At 42.4% G+C, this 21,269-nt stretch overlaps 2 protein-coding genes across 3 annotated transcripts in view; both read right to left on the reverse strand.

Moving 5' to 3' along the window:
• The window catches only part of WNT3A (Wnt family member 3A), a 247,707-nt gene that overhangs the window by 16,941 nt on the left and 209,497 nt on the right, over positions 1-21,269 (reverse strand). The gene's annotated exons all lie outside the window — the stretch shown is intronic.
• On the reverse strand, positions 302-19,737 carry ARF1 (ARF GTPase 1). Of its 2 annotated transcripts, none has more exons than XM_082192665.1 (5): positions 19,626-19,737; positions 6,413-6,596; positions 5,145-5,255; positions 2,672-2,796; positions 302-1,886 (listed from the first exon to the last, which is right to left on the reverse strand). In XM_082192665.1, the coding sequence occupies exons 2-5, from the start codon at positions 6,558-6,560 to the stop codon at positions 1,725-1,727; spliced, it is 546 nt and encodes a 181-aa protein (XP_082048791.1). In that variant the 5' UTR covers positions 6,561-6,596; positions 19,626-19,737; the 3' UTR covers positions 302-1,724. The 2 variants fall into 2 exon arrangements, with proteins under 2 accessions (XP_082048791.1, XP_082048790.1); XM_082192664.1 differs by lacking the exon at positions 19,626-19,737 and adding an exon at positions 19,035-19,415.

Raw genomic sequence — 21,269 nt, forward strand, 5'->3', positions numbered from 1 at the left:
TTGCTTTTTTAACAGTTCTGGCCCACTAGCCTGTTCCTGCCAATACTCTGCCCACAACCCATATGGTAACTCACTATAACCCACAATATGTTCCCAAGTAAGAGTTGAACTGGTATGTGGCAGATTACAAGAGGGGCATGTTCCATAGCATTCACAAGTCTGCTTTAACATGATATATACGAGAGAGAGAAACAGCTTCGTGGACTACTTCTTTACTTCAATATGCAGGAGCTCAAGGAGGTAGGAAGGGAACTCGTCTAGTCCAAGAGGCTACTCAAAAGCAGAAACTGAAGAGCGCAAAGACCATGAAAGGCTTTATTCAGTATGTATTTGGTTATGGAGCCCAGCAAGATGGAACAGGCAAAGCATGAAAACCCCAGGAAATAGTTAAGAGATTTTTATTCTAATAGCTTTAATTACAGTGCTTGTTTGTCGAAATGAAAACTGAAAACAAGTATACAAAACAGTTGATTACTGTGTATTGAAAGCAAATAAAGAGATTTTCCACAACACTAAACAAACCAGTTCTGATAGTTCCTCAAGTTAAAGTTTAAACAGCTCCAGCTTCTTCAGTGTTTTATCAAAATACAAAAGAAAAAAAAAGTTAAGAGGTCTTCTTGATGGCAAATCTGAACCTTGCAGTATGAGGGATGTGAAGGGGTTTCCACACATATACAGATATGGGAGTGTTCCAAAAAATGGCATCAAACACTTCTAGAATGGAATGAAACTCCAAATTCTCATGCTTTTAGTATTTCCCCCCCTAAACATTACATTAGGTGGCTTGGATGGCATTTCTTACTTAAGTACAGTACTTGCTGATGACAGAGCTGAGCACTGCTATGGGCTGCTGTACTCTGTGGAAATAATTTGTCTTCTGGAGTACTGTAGTTCTACATGAGAAAAGTCCAAAACACTTGGGGAGGGGGCGACAATGGAACAGGTAAAGGATGGCATCCAAATTAGATGCAAGAGGAGAAAAACCTTCTTGCCCAAATCTGAGAGAGCACTAGAGGGTCATAGTGTTTTACACGTGCGCCAATTTCTCTTAAGTCTGTGGCCTGAACTGAACTGAACTCTGACTTTAGGAGATCTCACATTCACAAAAAACACAAAAGAGGTTGTCAAGCACAGGAAGATCCAGGATGCTGCCCATTCCATGGACCCATAACATGTTAAATTGCTGGTATTCAAGTTGTTGCAGAACTCACAATGGACATTTTGTTCAAGTGTTTCAGCTTTCCTTCTTTTCTAAAAAAGAAACTGACATCTCCAGGCTAAAAAATAGCCACCAAATCTGGCCTCCCCACAGACCTCGCAAGCCAAGAGGGATTGTATTCAGCTCTAGCGTACAACCAGACAACTGGCAACTTTTCTCTGAATCCACTTCAAATCCCTTCCCCAGTACTAAACAGCGAGTTGATTTTCTTTATAATAAAAAAGCTGAGTAATATTGCATAGGAGTACCAGAAACTGTCTCATTGGAAACAAGAACTATTTACATTAAATAAGAAACCTAAACTGTTTTCAGGCTTGGATTTGCCACATGTACAGCATGGTGAAGGACATCCTGTGACAAGAGAAATGAAAACAGCTTCCGGCACTCAATACCACAAAGTAGCATGGTTTGCCACGTTAGAGTAAAGCGAAGGGTGAAGGAGGAGGAGGAGGAGGAAATAAGGAGGGGTGGAGAAAAGAGGGAAAAGAAGAGTATTTTTAGGGCTTCATTTCTGGTTTCGGAGCTGATTGGACAACCAGTCCAGTCCTTCATAGAGACCGTCTCCACTAGTGGCACAGGTGGCCTGGATATACCAGTTCCTGTGGCGAAGGGAATGCAGTCCTAGTTTGTCTGTGATTTCTGCTGCATTCATCGCATTAGGCAGGTCCTGAAAAATGGAAGCAATTTGCTTTAGAAAATTGATTTTTGTTTCCTTTAGAGAATTCATAGGAAGAATCTGCAACATACAGTTCAAATGTGGCATAATGGTAAGATGTTGCATTGACCATTAATCTGTGCGATCTGGGCTACGGTGTGATATAGACAGAACCAGATCTGGTTCCCTGAGGCCAAAGACATCCTTGTGCTCTCACATGGCTTGCAACAGTAGCAACCCACCCTTCTCAATCCAGTGAGAACACAGAAGGCCCACAGTACAGATCATGACGAGAGTGGAAATTTTGAATCTGGCCGTATATGTAGCATGCAAAATTCCTAACTTGTCTGAAGTGTGGTGGAGAAAAAGTGATGGAAAAGTGAGACTTGTAAAGGCAACAGATGCTCTGGGATATTCATATATTCATACTCTGACCGATATTGTTGGTACTTTTAAACCCCTACATAATGGCATTGTGGTGCCACAATTTGTTTGGAGGTGCAGCAGTTCAGGAAAGTCAATAAAGAAGCACTTTTAGCATGGTAAAATTGTATGTTTTGTGTTGCAAGGGAAGTCCCAGGGGCTCCTTAATGCAACTGTGTCATGCAAGAGACCATATATTTTACTTCTGAAATCTGTCAGTAATATTATTTTCAGCCCACTGCCGACAGCAAGGTCCATAGACATAACCAACAGAGGGTGACTGGAAGGTGAGAACTCTTACAGCCCACCATCACAACTGGAGGCAAAGGGAACCCTGGGGTACCATTCTGGCTGTGCTGCTCACGATCACTTACCTGTTTGTTAGCAAACACTAAAAGGACAGCATCTCTGAGCTCATCTTCTGCCAACATTCTCATAAGTTCTTCTCGGGCCTCATTGACTCTCTCTCTGTCGTTACTATCAACCACAAAGATCAAACCTACAAAGGAAACAACAGTTGTTTACATGGACAGGCATGGAGACAGAGAGCCTTTCTGAAAGGAAGTTTTAAGTATGGAACTAGGTCTATTGTCATAAAAATGTGTCTATACCAATAGGCACTGGCAATCTATAATGTAATTTAAATCAAATTCACTAGTTATGGGGCTAAAGCTAGCCACACAGCAACCAAGTAATAGTGAACTATGTGAAGAAGCCATTTACTCAAGCATTGCTTTTGATCTAGCCAATGGATGTATATAATCTTCTGGAATCTGCTCAAAGTCCAAGGCTATAACAATATCAAAATGATGAGATAATTCTGGGCATTTGTCAACAAGGTAGGAAAGAATGAGTAGGAACCCTTTAAATAATATTCTTGGGCTCTTAGAAAGAAAGCTGTAAGAAGCGCCTACCAAAATTCTGCATGCTAAAGCCACAGATGAAAGAAAAAAAGACCAATATTTAGAGAAGAACTGTTTAACATGATGGGACTTGCGTATTTTTTTACCTTCATCTGTCAGTCAACATGTCCTAAGGTGGTGCTATCTAACCAAGTGTTCAAGAGAAGCCATCCTATAGCTAAGATCAGCGCTATTGCTGACGTTTTCATCAGTAACATGCTGATGCAGCCAAATTACAACATACTGGAAAAGCTACTTAAAATAGCTCACCTTGAAAGTGCTTTGATATCTATATGGAAAAAAGTCACAAACTTGAGACCTCGCACAGCTTCATTTACAGAAAAGGTGTGGAGAAGCTATATGACATTACTACATAGGAATACCTCAACAATCTTCTCCTAATACCCAGATTACTCAAGAAGGATAGCAAAATGCTGGTTGAATGCTTGAAATGCTACCAAAATGACTTTCTTACTTACCAGGATAAAAGCCAATGTCTAGTATTTTACTTATGAAAAGCAGCCAGTAGACGAGGCACAAATGACCACCTGAAGTCATGTCCGAGAAAACATCTGACTCTTGACTTCCTGACCTAAAGCTTGCTTTAGTGCCACGTTGCTGCTGTGGCAACCTTATTACACATGTGCAGGTACATATGAAGTTGCCATATACCGTAAGTTCATCTAACTCAATTTTGTTTACATAGATTGGCAGTGGCCCTCCTGGATTTCAGTCAGGATTTTGTCAGCCCTACCTAGGTACTCCAGGAAACGTAACCTGGAACCTTCTGCATGCAAAGGTAAACTGTGAAAGCGAAACACATTCTGATCTGTCACAGCCTTTGCTTAGTCAGCCCTGAGGGCTGAAAGAGACACTCATAAAACAGGCCCAAGATTTAATGCACACAGCAATAACTTCGCTAAAAGATCATGAAGCTAACAATCAATAGGCCACTGAGTGATCTGAAAGTGGGTTTTATTATACAAATTACATACCCTCAGTTACAACATGCTAGCAGGTTTAGAGAGTTGCCTTCCGTTTTCCCTGGACTTGTTCTATTCAAAAGAAGGGACACTTGGCTAGTGTTGCTGACATGAACACCCAAAACAGACCAGTGGTCCATGGGTTCAATTTGGCCCACAAAAGGCCTTCAATTGTTCCCTGGGGTGATATGGAGGAGTTACACACAGGTGCACAGCTACTTTAAACCAATGTATGGCCAAAACTACTGCAGAAGCTAGAGAGGGGACAATTGGGCAAGCTTGCTAGGCACTCCTTTTGTTTGGCTGCCAAACACTGACACAAAACCTGAAGCCAACACTGAAGGTACTTGTACTGACCATGGCATACTACTGGAGCTTGTTTTTTGTACATCCTGTGGAAAGGAATCTCATAGAATCTTGAGATTAATTTTTGGGAACACAGAAGTTGCAGAAAGAACCAGAAGACCGACCTGTGTATCTAGCTCTTTACTGTCTGACAACAGCTCTCCAAGGTTCCAGATAGCAGTGTCTCTCGATCTCCATTGGAGATGCTAGGGACTGAACCTAGATTTTTTTTTTTTTTTGCAGGCAAAACTATGGTTCTGATTTAGGGGAATGCAACTGTTAGCATACTTGCAAAGAAAACACTCAAAATGCAATTGCAAGGGTTATGTCACATATGTGAATGAACTAACATAACCTAAGCTGACGCAGAATAGAGATGTCCTATCTTGATACTTGTGCTAAGAATGGACTATCCCTACTGCAAGTTTCACATTCTGAATGACAAAAGTCTGTGGGACAAAAAGACCTAAAGACATATCCCATCACACTCAGTACTAGACAGGTAGCTGATAGGTTTACTTCATGCTATCAACATAGTTATGGAGCAACTGAAGATGCCTGAGTGGGTCTCTATAAATACAAAAAAAGGATATGGTCAGTTTCAGAAAATAGCTCACCTTGTGTATTCTGGAAATAATGGCGCCAGAGTGGTCTGATCTTATCCTGACCACCTACATCCCACACTGTGAAGCTAATGTTCTTGTATTCTACAGTTTCTACATTGAAACCTGAAACAAAAAAGTGGGAGAAAAGTTGAGCAGTTAACAAGTGAAACAGCATGCTCATCCATATAACCCAAACTAAGATATAGAAGGAAATGGTTGAATTCAATTATATGCTTGTTACCCCCCCCCCAAATCTCCTGACCAACTGGTCCACATTTTAAAAGCCAGTCTTAAAATGCATATTGAGAATATACACTAATACCCCCATCAAATATATACTTCATAAAGAGCAAACAGCTTATTTAACACAGATTTTTGCATCTGAAATGGCAATGTCAGTGAGCTACTATAGTCCAAAGAGCTGAAAATATTGAAGGCCACACTGAAAACATATTGCCAAGTGAAGAGCCACAAGTAAGTTAGAATACATAATTGCACCTAAATATTATTCGCTTGTCATTTTCAAAAGCATACAGGCCAAGCTTCACGTATTACAGTGTTATCTCCAGTCGCGGATGGGATCCGTTCTGGAGCTCCGGCCAGATCCTGAGGTTTCCGCAACCAGAGGTTCTGCACATGCACACAGCGCGATAGAGCACTTCTGCACATGCGTGAGCGGCGAAATCTGGAAAAATACTTCCAGATTTGCCGCTTTTGCAACCCAAAGTTTATGTTACCCAAGGGTAACGTAAGCCGAGGTTCTACTGTATTTTGCAATATTTCTTCTTTCAAATGTTTGCCACAGGTTTTTAAAGGATTTACAGGATGACACCTCTCCTATGGCTAGTTTCTCAATTTTAAAAAGGAAATACAACCGACCGATGAGATAACATATTATATATCACAGCAGATATTAACCAAAGCAACAAAAATGGCTGTAGCAACATCTTAACATTCATAGACATTGTCAACATTTTCGTCCCTCTACTATTCCAGCATTAGTCAAATCCTTTCTTGAAGAGAAGCAAATTAAGAAATATTGGAGTTGTATCTTGTGCTCTCTAAGCAATGAGTTGTAATGGATCTATAAACATGGTTAGAGCGACCAAATGCTTATTTCACCTGGGTAACAAGTGCATCATCACAGACATATGCAGATCAACCATATGCAAGTTTACTCAACAGTACTGTCAGTCTGTGTACAATTCCAATCTTTATCTACTTTTAAATATGTTTAAAACAGTCACAAATTTGTAAAGGGAAGCTGCTTGACATCTTACCTATAGTAGGGATGGTAGTTACTATTTCACCAAGCTTAAGTTTGTACAATATAGTAGTCTTTCCTGCAGCATCCAGCCCGACCATAAGTATGCGCATCTCTTTTTTGCCAAAAAGGCCTTTGAAGAGGTTAGCGAAAATATTTCCCATGCTTAAGTCTGGTGCTCACTCACTGGCCAAAGAAATCTAGGAGAAAATAAATTCAAAACAGTTAGTTCTGTACAGTGTGATGATCACACCCAGCTCAATCCTTAGGAGTAAACGCCCCCTGGAACTCAGTGAGATTTATTTCCAAGTGTTAAGTGTGAAACAATGGAGGCCCAATGCAGAGCAGAAGTTTTAAGAGTGTGAACAGGGATTAGAACCCACATTTTCAATGGTGGGTTCTCAGCTTTGGATACTGCAAAAAGACCAACAGTAACAGATACTTTTAACACAAGACACACAAAATGGGTTTTGTAGGAGACTGCAAGTAGTATGACTATCTTGACCAGTTTGGGGGAAGGGGAGAGAGAGAAGAAAGAAGCTTGAGGAATTCCCACTATCCAGCTTGAATGGTAGCCCCTCCCCTCTCCCATCACAGGGCCTTCTGCAGAAGCATTTTGTTTTGAATGGAGCGAGAAATGACAACTTCTTCTAAACAAATGGTCTTTTCCATTCTACTGTTTTGTTTTTAATCAATGCTTTGTTTTTAATCAATGCTTTGTAAGGTCTGCCTAAAAAGGGTTGTATGGATACCTTAAATGAAAAGTTTGCTGCCGTAAATTCTTATTCTTCAGTATATAGTATTCTAGAGCAGTGTTTCCCAACCTTTTTTGGGCAACGGCACACCTGTTTAATGAAAAAAATCTCGCGGCACACCACCATTACAGCCCCGTGACGTCAGCGCGCAGCGTCACGCCGGGAGGGACGCACGAAAGTGAAAGTTTTTTCCCTCCCCCTTGCCAGGGAACCTCCAAGCTTTGGGGGTGGGAGGAGGCAGCAGAGCGAGGGACTGAGGGACGGCGGCAACTGAGGCGGCGGCGGCTGTTGTGGTGGTGGCGGTGATAGCGGGCGGAGGAGGGGGCGGCGGCGGGGCTTGAGGAGCCGTCGCCGGGAGTTGCTGCTGCTGTTGTTGCTGCTGCTGCCCGGACATGCCGGCCTCCTCCTCCTCCGCTGTCTCGCGCTCCTCCCTTTTGCACGCGCTGCCCCGCCGCTCGGCACCACCACCGCGGAGCCGCCCCCGGCTCGACGTGGATCCTCGCCGCCGCCGCCTCTCACCACCCGACTCGCCCGCCTCCCTCCCACGGCACACCAGCCAATGTCTCACGGCACAGCAGTGTGCCGCGGAACACCGGTTGGGAAACACTGTTCTAGAGAAAGCATTCAAAGTGTACAAGAAACATATTTCTTTATACTACTGCTTCTCACAGATGTGAACATGAAATCTTTATTACGTCAAAACAAAAAAAATGACCACTGGAGTTGGATTTAGATAATGTCATGCCTATTTCACAACTTACTCCTATTGATTTTCAAGCACTTTTTATTTTGTAACCAAACCTTGTAACAAGCAAGGCAAGGCACCAACAAAGGAGCAGTAGGGGGAGGACACCCCCAAGTTACTCTGAGATAGTATAACAAGACTGTATTGACAGGATTGTCAGCTACCATGGAAGTCTTACAACTCAAAATACATTGTGAACCTAAATATACTGGATTGTATCAAACCAAGCAGTCCCATTAGCACAAGGACTTCCACTTGTGCACTAGATCTCTCCCCGCTCCTTGTGCCCCCACCATGACAATTTGCAGAATAAATTTGGGGGCCACACAGGGGGAGGAGAGGTTGTGTTGCAAAGTCCTAGTGCTAAAATGACTAGCATCCAGGTTTTAAAATGTCTGAGTAAAAGCATAATGCTACTAATTTCCAGCATTTTGAAAATTGTCATAAATATGCTATAGTAACAAGGAAGTTAGTATCATTAGCAGGAATGTCATAATAAAATATTATTTTACTTTCCTTAACTAAAAAAAAAAAATCACTAATCCACAGCACATCAGGCACCACTAATCCACAGCACATCAAGCACCACTTCCCCAAAATTAGGATTGACTTGATAATTCAGAGATGGAAAAATCAGATTCCAGCAGAGCTATTCTTATAAAAGGGTAAAACACTGTTTCAAAATTCCCAACGCCCCCCCCCCAAAAAAATCCAAAAAACCCCCCAACCCATCACCAGCAGAGACTTAGGCAACTAAGCTCCTGGGGTTCTCCCTCCACTCCAAATACTAAAAACGCTTTAAAAAGCTAAGGGAAAAAAAGGTGATGGCTACTTGGGGACACAGCTTCTACTTAGCCACACTTGGCAGACATATCGACAGCTAGCACCGCGGTTCAGGCACACGAGAAAGAAAAAGGAATTATATATTGGTAGCCATGTGGATTTTAAAGCACTTTCTTAGAACAGGATCACTGCTTGTCTTAAAAAAACGCATTACCTTTATTTAGCAACAGATTTCACTGTGGCAGCCAAAAAGAACATTTTATATACAATGAGTCAACACATGGTTCACACCTTTATTACACTTACACACACAAAGATCAGGAGTAACATCGTGACTAGCTCATATTAGCAAAGCAGCTTTTCCCTACAGTTTCAGTCATTCTCTCTGTCACCAGAGGAACAAACAACAATCCTTATTTGGTTAGAGGAAGGGCCTTGTAGGAGTAAAAAACAAGTCCTGCTTTCTGGCCACGGTTTCTACATGACAGCTTTTAACTCTCTGCCTGCACCTTGTGAAGGTGCACAGCTGTTCCAATGCTCTGCACTTATACGCAAATTCACCCATTTTCTCTTTTGCTCCACAACTGAATACTAACCTAGCAGAAAATGCAATTATCTATATTATTGTAGTAAGTATGTATCAATGTTCTTAGATCACTGGGAAGTGGCTTTAAATCAAACTCAACTATGTTATTCTGGGACATCGCTTTTCTTTTGAAGATGATGCCCTGCTAATAGCGTGTCTTTCAGAAATTAACACAGATGCCAAGAATATTCCATGTTTTCTTACAAAACATATTCCACATGCTTGCTAGGAGTGCTCCAAAGATAATCAATCCATACATTTCACATTTCAGCTTTGCAAATTAACACATCCTATAAACTTTGTTAGGACAAGCTGACAGTATAACATGGTAGTCACACAATGTTCAGTTTCCTGCAGATCACTGTCAACACCACTCAACAGCTGCTAATTGCATTTCCAAAAGTATGACTCTCAAGAATGCTTCAGGAAACAAAGACACCTCAAAAATAACAAAGAAAAGATTGATGGCCAAAATTAAAAAAACTGCATTATCGTCAGTTTTCTGCTAGAAGCTTAAATATTTTGAGATTAAACCCCTGCTTTTAAACATGCCAGACACTAAGCACATGACATGAAACTCCCAAGAAAACTGCACATACCAGGGGCTCAGTTACCATTGCTTCAAATACCACCAAAGATATTAACTTTATGCAGCAACAAAACTGAGAGGGCACCACTTACCTGGTGCCATGATCGATGGCATAAATCAACTACAAACTTTTAGGTGAGTAGCTATTAACATCAGTTCAGCATAGAGTACAGTGTGGGAATCTTTCCTAGGAACTTCTATTCACTGCCACACAGTGAATTCTAACTGCATGTACCCATGCTTAGATCAGAGGAGGGGAACCTTGCAGCACTCCAGGTTCCATTAGCTCTAGCCAGCATGGCTGTATGATACAGCTCAACATTTAGAAGCCCACAGGTTCCCCAGCCATGGTTCAGGAAGAAGCTGCATACAACACTCTTAATACCTGACTATTGTATGCCCATAATAGCTTATTTCACACAGTCCATACATATCATTGCATAGTTGTGTCTAAACTACACATGAAATATTTGTAGCTCAATTGCCTCTGGCTGTTTACAGTATTTAAGATAACATCAAAACTAAAATATTTATGCATCACAGCTGTGTGTACGTTTATACTTAAAATCTCAACCCATAAACTCTTGAGTAATTCTACAGACTTCAGTAAGACTGCGCTGGAGTTGGAAAAGACTAATGTTCAGGTTCCATGGGAACAGGATTAAATAAAAATCATGATTATGCAATAGTTCATTGCAGCATTTCTTGACCATTTTGGAACTTTACGAAACTATAAATTAAAGTGTTAAAATAGTGCCATGGAGATACTGGAGTACAATAAGCAACTATTTCTGCCTTTCCCCAAACATTTCCACTGCCCTTTCACCTTTCTTCCTACAGGTCCAAGTAACCATTTCTCCTAGTTATTCTATACTTTGTCTCCCACCCCCTCACACACCTCATGACTACCAACAGCTTTCATTCCCCAACAGAATGTGCAGAGATTTTTGTATGCAGTTGTGTACCTTCTGCCTGCATGGACTACAAATACAAGATGGGCATTAGAAAAGGAATACAGTGGTACCTTGGGTTACATATGCTTCAGGTTACACACTCCACTAACCCAGAAATAGTGCTTCAGGTTAAGAACTTTGCTTCAGGATAAGAACAGAAATCAGGCTCCAGCGGCGCGGCGGCAGGAGGCCCCATTAGCTAAAGTGGTGCTTCAGGTTAAGAACAGTTTCAGGTTAAGAACAGACCTCCGGAATGAATTAAGTACTTAACCCGAGGTACCACCATACGTTAACTTTAAAACTACACAAACTCACTAGCTAGCCAAACCAATGTTTTCAGTATCATGTGCTGCTTGCTACAGAAGAATTCCCTTGTGGTCAAGACTGTCTGCACACATTAATCCCCAACTGAGACTTACAGGTTCTCCCCACAATTAAGAGTTGTGCTTTTCAAAAAATAAACTAAAGAGTGCTTCAAGATACTAGCAGTGTCCTGGCTATTCATGTAAGAAGCGTAGACTGGCTAATGTGTATGGATGCAGCACAAGCATTTGTCCTATTTAGAGTTGGCCATTTAGCATCCCTTCCAAGTCCCTTCATGATGAGGCAACAGCCACCAACACATATACTTTATTCACTATACCTTATGGACTGCAGGCCGGTGTGAACTTCATACAGGGAAATGTTATTTCATATTTAGCACTCCCTATAATAGCAGACGTGCATGTATCTCCATTGCATCCAAAGGAAGAGTGGGGTGAGGAGACTTGTTCAATGGTACAGAGCCCTTTATTCCTAAAGAAAATACAGCAGCAGGGTCTTTTAACACCCCTTGCCTCCCCTCAAACATCAGTCCTGTTTGCCTATGTGTACTGCCAGAAGCTCCCTGGCAGTAAGTCTCTGGGTCTCAAACATGTTCTGCTTTCAAAGTCATAACAATTAGTAAAAGAGAACACACTGTGATATCACTGTGTGGTTGAGTTTCCTATTACTGCTTCACTTGCTCATTTGCAGGGGCAGGGAAACCATCCAATGACTCCACATTCTGTGGTCTTTACTAGCTGTTACAGGAAGAGGAAGATATTTCATAGGGCTGTTGCTTCTGGAAGCATCTACCTATCCTGCATAATGTCTAGTTTAGTCCCAAACATATATTTCAATAATTCTATAGCTCTTTTAACACAATTTTTTGGGCTCTTGCACAGGAAGGCAGATTGCTAGATACAGATACATGGGGCAACTCTCCACATTAAAAAAACACCAACCCTGCATGTTCCTTGAACATGCCTTCATTTGTGACGAGCAATGAAAACTAAATGGATTGCAACTAGACAAGCAAAGAGCACAAACAGCACACAGGCCTAGAGCAAAATACTTTTTCGCAGTAAATGGCTTAAATATTAAGCTGCATTAATTGTTACTCAGCACGGAAAGGTACTGAACTGTTTTTAGTGAGATTATAAATCAGAGGAGGAAGCAAGCAATAGTGTGTAACACTACTGGGCTGTGATGCCTATGAAAAAAGAATTTGAGAATGGAAATATTAGCATGTGGTATTTCACTTCTTCAAAAAATTACTTAGAAGTAATATTGTTGGATTTTTGCATACTGCAAGAAAGACTGCTGAATAAATTTTAAAAGTTGCAAAAGGTGGAAGCTTATCCCTGCCTAAAAGTTGCAAAAAGGGGCTCAAGTGACATTTCAAGGCTGAACAGCTGACATAGCAAAATACTCAAGTTAGTAAAAGGAATTCCTGTAGATCAGTTTAAGGGAACGTCACTTTCACATTCTATTCCGACAGTGGCCATAAGGCATAATCACAGTTACTCTGATTATATAATGTTAATACTGTACTGAATTTTTGTCCTGCAGAAATGAAGGCAAGATCCACTCATTGATATGTCTTCCCAATAATATGCATGGTACATTATAGGTAACACCACCCAGGGAACAACACTCACTGCATTTAAAGCCCCATTCACCTTCAGTGCAATTCTATACATGTTTACTCAGAACTATGTCAGACTGAGTTACATGGTGCCCACTCCAAGCTAACTAGGTATCAGATTGTAGCAATTCAGAAAAGAAGAATATCCAGCTGTTCTCCAATCCTATAAAATAACCATGTTTTAAAATGAATCCTAATTAGACCATACATGATTCAAAGTCTTAATGAAAAAACAATTAAGTCATAAAATATGTTAAAGTACATTTGAATTTGAAACAAATAGGACAATGATAGAGACTCTTACCATATCAGGGTCTAAGAAAAGCAAACGATTGCTAACTGCTCAGACAATAAATGCCCCTGAGCTAGGGTATCAAGATTCCCCCATAAGGACTATTTCCCAGTTTCAAATGGGAAGCAAGCAGCACCTAGCCAGCTATTTTAGGTATGATAGTAACACAGGCATTCATATTTTGTTCTCAAATGATCTCTTTCTACAGCACTAGATCTCTCATAGAATGAGCATATTATATCTTGCTTACTCAAATAAGTCATGGAGCAGGTCAAGGAGAAGATTAATTGAACACTTTCATGACAAATTATTTTTGTCATGAAAGAATTTGAACTTTCAATATTACCCAGACAGTGGGAAAATGTACTAGCTTCAATACCTAAGGTGTAATTAGATTTAAAATTAAGACTAATACAACAGAAAATAATATTTAGAGTTTATTGGACCCTTTACGGTTGTATAAAAAAGGTTAGCTAAGATAGCTCAGTGCTGGAAATGTGGCAAGGAAAACATATTTGTACAGTGTTCTTTACTTAAGTTTTGGGAGAAAGTGCTAGACTGTGTAACTATGACTGTGCAGAAAAAGTTAAATCTTTCAGAGGAGAATATTTTATTGAACTATACACCTGCAGTATGGAAATTATCAATGGGACAACGGAAATTGATTTTCTGTGCCCTAATGTTGGCCAAGAGATTGATATTAAGGAATTGGAAAAATAAAGATATGATACCCTTCATTCAATGGACTCATATGACATAACTGGCAATTTATGAACATGCTTACAGGCGCAGACTCTGTATGGATAAATACGATAACATTTTGAATGAGTTTATACAAAATGTAGTATGCTATTAACATTTACATAAGCACTAGGACAATAGTACTATACTAATTTATGCAAGAATGTATGGGAATATCATATACTGTATTGCTTTTTGTGTATATTTTCACTTTTATATGTTTCTCGTTTTTCTCCCTCTCACTTTTCCTTTTTCTGTATCACTTTATTTCTTTTAACTGAAATCACCTTAATAAAATATAAATATTAAAAAAGACAAATTATTTTTGCAAATGTAGTGCTTAGAGTAGCCGAGATTCCCTCCAAAGGTAGGCTAATCTGCAAAAAAATTAAAAAGCTTAGTTATGCATTATTTGAATGCTTCCTTTTGTCCAAAGGATGGACTTCACGCAATGCATACATACCTTACCTGGTTGGGGCAATAAGTCACTACCTTAAAAGTGGTTGAAAAAAGGATTAGAAAAACTCATGAAAAGCAGGTTTAGCAATGACTAATAGCTCTGACTGCTAAATAGCACCTCAATGTTTTCAAAGGCAGAATACCTTTGACCCTAGGACTCAACAAGCAGCAGCTCATATGGTCAGTTTGTAATCTTCCCAGAGATCTCTGGCTGTTCCACTATTGAAAACAGAATGCTGAAGAGATGGACATTGGCCTCATCCAGCAGGGCAATTATTGTATGGAGTCTGCTTGGAGAATTAGAGGCACAATGAACATGATTTCCCCCCATACAAGTTTATCATACATGAGCTATAAAGAAAGAAACCTCATTACAACAAAGGGGTATTTAATGCTTATACTTCCAACCATACAACATGCTTTTTCTATAAAGTCTAAAATAAGACTAACATGTATTAAAAGTGCAATTCTGGTGAACATTATCTTAGAAACTAGGCAATAAATAAAGAAATAGAAACTTCACTGAATTACGTCATAATCTGAGATTAATGATACCTGTAAGAGATAGCACTGCTTTATAACAGGGCTGATTAACCCCAGGAACAAAGGTCTGATAAAGTTTCTCAGCAATTTTTTCTGCACCACCTCCCAAACTACATGGATTTTGGAAACAATGGGAAAAGCAAAAGAAAAGACAGCATTTGGTGGGGTAGAGAAGTTACTGTCTAGAGCAGAGGTAGTCAACCTTTTTATACCTACCACCCACTAATGCATCTTTCTTGATGGTAAAATTTCCTTGCCACCCACCAGTGCTTGATGGAAGGAGGATTCAGCTTGTGCCGTAGAACCCGCTACCGCGGACCAGGTTGACAACCCCTGGTCTAGAGGGAAGCTTGTGTGGTGCCGAATTGTCATGTCTTCAGCATATTTGTTTCCCCAAGGAATTTTGGATAGCACCAGTGGTCTGGCATTTGGTGGCTATTATATGTCCATTTATGTGTTGGACGTAGTGTGTGTCAAACTTAAAATAAAATAAAATGGGATAAGCACTGCAGTATATCTGTTCTGTACTGCTATTCATCATTCTTTTGATAATATTTTTATATTTAGATCACCTTTCCACCTAGAAGCTGAAGGTGGCATATATGGCTCTCCTCCTCCAACCCCCCCCCCCAGCAACCCTGCAGGGTAGATTAGGTGGAGACAATGTCCGGCTCAAGGTCACCCAGTCAGCTTTATAGCTGAGTGACAATTTGAACCCTGGTCTGCTAGATTTAGTCCTTTGGGACTTCTACCTGTTTTGTGAAGAAACTGACATGTAATTTAAAGTAAACTAATAAACACCTTAGTCACCAGATTGATAAGTGATGCAATGATGGCAACTCCTCCTCTTTTGATTTGTGTGTCTGCAAGTGTACATGCATACTGTGAATGAGTGCGCAGAATATGAGGGTGGAGTGGCCACATCCACCACTGGCATGTGGCCAAGGGTTGGAAACATGTGAATGCCTTGGGCCAAAAAAGGTCACCCACACTCACTTTTTGAGGAGTGTGGAGTACCTTGGTAAGAACTCCACAACCACTTCAACAGTTAACTTTTTTCTAATAATGAGTGTTTCCAGTTAAGGCTTCTTGGTGTGCCCAACCCAAGTAAGAAACTTGAAGTTGAAGACGACAAGCGACAAGGTCAAAGATAAACAATGAAGCTGGCTGATTTTATGGCCCACAAAGTTTTAATACAATGGTAAGTACAACCTCATGCTACGGTGTAAGCTGATACTTCCCTGAAGGAGTTTGCACAACAGACAGTGCCTGTTCCCTTGTGGTCGAAAGGACAGCAAAGTTCTTATGGCTGACTAATCCAACCTCCCATATGACAATGTAATCAGTGTTAGAAACTAAGTTATGAAAGTTAGGAGCTAAATGGGACCTTAAACCTAGGTTATAGGTGCAACAAGGGAATTAGTCTAGGCACAGTTTTTAAATAACAACACAAAGCTGAAAATGAATGAACTGCAGCTAAAATATGTTCATTTTTCACAGGCTCTAGTCCTTCCCCTGCCTACCCCCTAATACAGTGGTACCTTTGGTTACGAACTTAATTCATTCCGGAGGTCTCTTCTTAACCTGAAGTACCACTTTAGCTAAGGGGGCCTCCTGCTGTGATTTCTGTTCCCATCCTGAGGTAAAGTTCTTAACCCGAGGTACCACTGTATTCTTAAGAGGGTCTCTTCCTAGTCTTCAGAGAGTAGCCGGAAGCGGGGAGGCAGAAAAAGGTCTCCTTTCCTTCCACTTTGCAGTTTTAATCTGACATCTTAGGTGCGGGACTGCTCCCAGAGCTCAGAAACTGCTTGCGCTAATGAAATTCCGTCGCAAAATGCGGCTAGAACAATGGGAGTTTCGAACACAAGAACAATTCTGTTCTAACCCTGCTCCAGCCAATTAACCACTGAATCCCCCAACACAAGGACTGTTATGTAAAACAACCTGTAAAGCGTTTTTTATCGCTCTCTTTCACAGAGCTGCTTAGAAGATGCATCTAAAGAAGTTAGTCAGAAGAAAATGAGAGAGAGAGGAAGGAAAAGTCTGCCTTGTTCTTACACATGACCATATTCCTTGGAATGAGCCAGTACCACACCAACCTCCTATCAATGTTCATTCTGGAATATATACTATTTGTTCACTGAAGATGTACAACCAATTTTCCTCGACAAGCACCAAAGTAATTACCTGCACCTCCCCTACACACTACTCACAAGCCGTGGAGGCCTTCAACACTCTCTTACAGCCTTAATCCTTTAAATATAGAAAATTAAGCACCACAGTACATGTGAATACAGGAGTGTGGGTAATAGTCCCCTAACTGTTTGCCCAATATCCCCTTAAGTTCAGATACAGGGGCAAGAGTGGATAGATATACACTAGAAAAGGAGGGAGAAACAAAACTGAATGGTTGGGAAAGCTGAACTTCTCTAATCTGGATCCTTCCTTATTCTGTAGGTTTCACCCAACATACCCAAAGAATGCACAGAAACACTTCCTGGATTTTCACACACTTACGTCTAAGCTATAGAGTTTAAGCTAAAAACATAAGCTAAACAATGTTTTTCAAGGAAGGGAAGAGGTCTGTAGAGAACTAAATAATTTAAACTGTATTCACCAATGGAGGACTAAATGTATTGATGTAGAGTTTATTAAGAAATAAAAACACCACCAAACACCTAATGTTTCATTGCCAATTACAAGGCATACATAATTAAGAAAGGATATTGACCAGCATTTGGCTGATATTCCTTCACAGCCAACTTGGAGCTACTTATTCAAAGGGGCCAAGGAGAAAGACATAGGTACCAAACCCCTTCACTGGAGAAACCTATTGCCCTTCCTCATTCCCTCACAGACACACTGCGGTTCTGTCACTACCATACAAGCTGGCAAAAAACCCAAGAAATATTTCAACTGAAATTGTTTTAGCTAAAAATATAAGAGGATGGATTGTTGCCAGTAGAGTGCATCTGGCTGCAAAGACGAGCTGTGCCAATGAGCTCAGGACTGCCAATGTTGTAGTGTATTTTGGGGAGGGGGGCCCTATGAAATAATTCTATGGAGCAATGAGACTGCTTTATGTGTCTGCTGCATAAAGCCTCAAATCTCAACCCTGGAAATGGGGGACGAAGAGGAGCTCTCTGTTCTGCCATTTCACACTTTTTCTGCACTTGCGTAACTTTCTGTCCTGCTGATGAAGTCACCAGTGAGTGACTAAGTGATCAAAATTCAGCTTCCCCACCCCATACCCAGAAACCTCGGGATCAACCACAGGAGACGAAATAAAGGAAGGGAGGACCTGTCCACCTATGTACCCCAAATGTTGAGATCACAAGCTTATTGGGGGGATGGGATGGGGGTGTTGCACTCAAACAACAACCCCAGGGGCTCGAACTAAGCAGCAGGTCACGATGGGGCGTGTCCTCATAGTTATGGGGGTTCCCCCCCTTCTAAGTCCAGCTAAAACTAAGTAGACATGCCTGTCAATCCTCAACTGTTCAGTCAAGGAGGGTTTTTTAATTTTTATTTTTAAGCTGCTACTTTAGGAAGGAAAGGAAAGCAACGTGAAAGCGAGTCGGGGAGGAGGGTGGGACGAGACATTCCTATACATTTCTACAAAGATATAATAATAATAGTAATAATAATTCTTAAAGTGTTTGAAGGAAGTGCCCGGCGTAGATTGGGGCGAGTGCGGGGGGGGGGAGGAGAGAGGAGATCTGACCACAAGGATAAACAATTGGCTGTCTACAACGTTAAAAAAAAAAAAAATTCCAACGAGAGGGTCTTTTTTTTGGGGGGGGGGGAGAGAAGGGCGGGCGAAGGAGGCCTGGCTGCTTCCTAGCCGTTAAGGTTCGATGGTTGGCGAGGACGGCGTTCAAGGGTGGGCCGTTCGGCTGCGTCTCGCTTCCCGCGACTATCCAAGGAAGTCTCCCCTCCCCGCTTCGGTATTTTTCAGCCTCAGAAGGGCCTCTCGCTCCCCCCCCCGCCCGCTTCCTCCGCCGAGGCCAAGCCTGCAGTGCGGCCTGCGGCTCCGCTCCCCTCCCCGGCCTGGCGCTGAAGGCCAAACGGAGGAATGGCAAGAGGAGGGCCGAACCTCCGGGTGGAATTCCAACGCCATTATTACCACCCTCCCTCGCCCGACCCTGAGCTAGGCCCAAGCGCCGGCACCGCCCGGCCTCTCGCCGCTTCCCCGCCCGCCCTCAGCCTAAAAAAGCAAAGCGTTGAGGGTTAGCGCTGCTTACCGGGCGGCGTCTCGGTCTGCCTCGCTGCTTTGAACCCGGGGCTGCTCCTTCCCTGCGTTTTCCTCCTCTCTCTCAGTTTTTTTGCTCTTTTCCTTCCCCCCCGCCTCCCCGCCTTCCTTCTTTCTTCCTCCCTTTTCCCTCCCTTCTCTTTCCCTCACTGCGCCCAGGCACACAAGATGGCGGCTCCCGGCGGCCACGTCAGTGCCAGGGAACCTCGCAATGCACGACGGGTAAGCAGGGAACGGCTCCCTCTTTCTCTCGGCCTCACTCGCTCACTCTGTGCGTGCGCGTGGGTGTCCGCCACCCCTCCCTCCCTCCCTCCTTTACCTCACGCCGCAGAAAGGGGGGGGCGAGAGAAGAGAGAGGAGCGCCGGAGTGCAGGAAGGTTGAAGGAGGCAGGGGGCGGGGCTTTGGGAGGGGCGGCCAAAGGAAGAGCACCGCGCGTGCGCCAAAGGGAGGGGGAGAAAGGCAGAGCGGGCGAAGCGGGCGGGGTCACACACACACGCACGCACAAAAACCACAGGGGAGCAAGTGGTGGTGGGGGGGAAGTGTAGTCAAGGGGAAGCTCTAGGGGAGCATGCGCGCTCGTACCCTTGGCTCGTGCCCATGTAGACCGTTAGAACGCCGGCTGGGTAAAGCGCGCGCGCCTCTTCAAAATGCCGTTGACGGCGCGCGGCGGTGGAGGTCGCCCGGCGACAGTGCGCGCGTGCGTGCGCGCGCGCTTTCTCACGCAGAACGGCAGTTAGCCTCGCGCTCGAGAAAAGAGGCAAGGCCGGAACGCGGACAAGGGGGCGGAGCCTTGTTGGCCCAGGCGGTTTTCTTTGCCCCGCCCCCTCGTCGTGAGGTGACCGGGGAACGTGGTTTCCCCTCAGAATATATGCAATACTGTAGTTTCTCGCGGATAAATAAGCTTTCTGTTTACTCTTTAAAAAAACATGTTCTGTCAGTTTTAAGCACGTGGGCCCAATGCACGCCTCTTAGGAAGCATGTCCCCCTTGAATTCAGCGGAGCTTCTGAGTCGAGTAAACAGCCCCACCGTGTCCACTTTGGGCGAGTGTGAGGGAATTTATTGAAGATTTCAGTACAGGCTGCCAGGGCCATAATGCAGAACAACAAACCCCTGTGTTGCAAACTAAACACAACAAACAATGCAAGCAACACGCAGACCAGTATACTAGATATGCCATAATGCAGACTGCCAGAAAACACACAGAAAGTAACGCCGCAAGGATAAAGCAACAGAAGTAGAATATGCGAATATTCCATGGTTGTGTAGTTAAAACCACAATACAGTGGTGCCTCGCAAGACGAAATTAATTCGTTCCGCGAGTTTTTTCGTCTAGCGAATTTTTCGTCCTGCGAAGCACAAAACCCATAGGAATGCATTGAAATTCAATTAATGCATTCCTATGGTCAAAAAAAAGTCCAAACAAAGCCAAATTTGGTACAACAAGAGTTTATTAAGTGCTCTTTAAAGTCACACATACTGTAAAGAGCATTTCAAAAATTGAAGGAAGAATAAATTAAGTTTCTAAACATGACAGAAAAACATTTAAAAATCAACAAAGTGTACAGCACATTTTCTAAGACTCTGGGGGACAACTCAAAGAAGGTTCCTCTTCCACTCTTTGCTTCCTGCTGGAGAACCCCCTCCCCAACTGTTCCCCCAGCCACCCACCACACAGAAATTCAAATCCAGAATTTTTTTTTAGAAACAGCAGAGTGGCCCAATGGTCACAGAAAATCATAAAAATGCAGAAAAAAACCACACAAGCTTCCAGATTCTTGCAAACCCCTCCCCAACACCAAGTCCTTGAATTCCAAACACCCCAACCCAAAATCCAACCCCCCCAAAAAAAAAGTTTTAAAAGTTTAAAAGAAGTTTTGGAAAAGCTTCAAAAATCACCAAAGTCTTTAAAAACCTCAAAAAAGGCTACCACACCGCGTTCTATGAGTTGCTCCTCGAAGTCAAGTTGCAACTGTATTAACGGTGTTAAGAAAAAGGATACAAACTTGCAAGACGTTTTCGTTTTTCGTCTTGCAAAGCAAGCCCATAGGGAAATTCGTCTTGCAAAGCAGCTCAAAAAACGGAAAACCCTTTCGTCTAGTGAGTTTTTCGTCTTGCGGAATTCATCTTGCGGGGCACCACTGTATTAGAAGCTCCACTAGAAAGTACAGTTTTACCTCAGACCAGGAAAGGATGCCAGCCAGGTTAACGAGCAGAGTCAAAAACGT

The sequence above is a fragment of the Podarcis vaucheri genome (genome assembly GCF_965113315.1).
Source record: "Podarcis vaucheri genome assembly, chromosome: 12".
In the NCBI taxonomy this organism is placed as follows: domain Eukaryota; kingdom Metazoa; phylum Chordata; class Lepidosauria; order Squamata; family Lacertidae; genus Podarcis; species Podarcis vaucheri.

What these genes read in the sequence shown, in the direction of transcription:
- ARF1 (XM_082192665.1), bottom strand. Translation starts at nt 6,560, where the DNA reads ATGGGAAATATTTTCGCTAACCTCTTCAAAGGCCTTTTTGGCAAAAAA. An exon ending in AACTACCATCCCTACTATAG is followed by an intron (nt 5,256 to 6,412) that starts GTAAGATGTCAA and finishes TTTTTGTTTCAG; the next exon opens with GTTTCAATGTAGAAACTGTA. An exon ending in TTATTTCCAGAATACACAAG is followed by an intron (nt 2,797 to 5,144) that starts GTGAGCTATTTT and finishes TTTCCTTTGTAG; the next exon opens with GTTTGATCTTTGTGGTTGAT.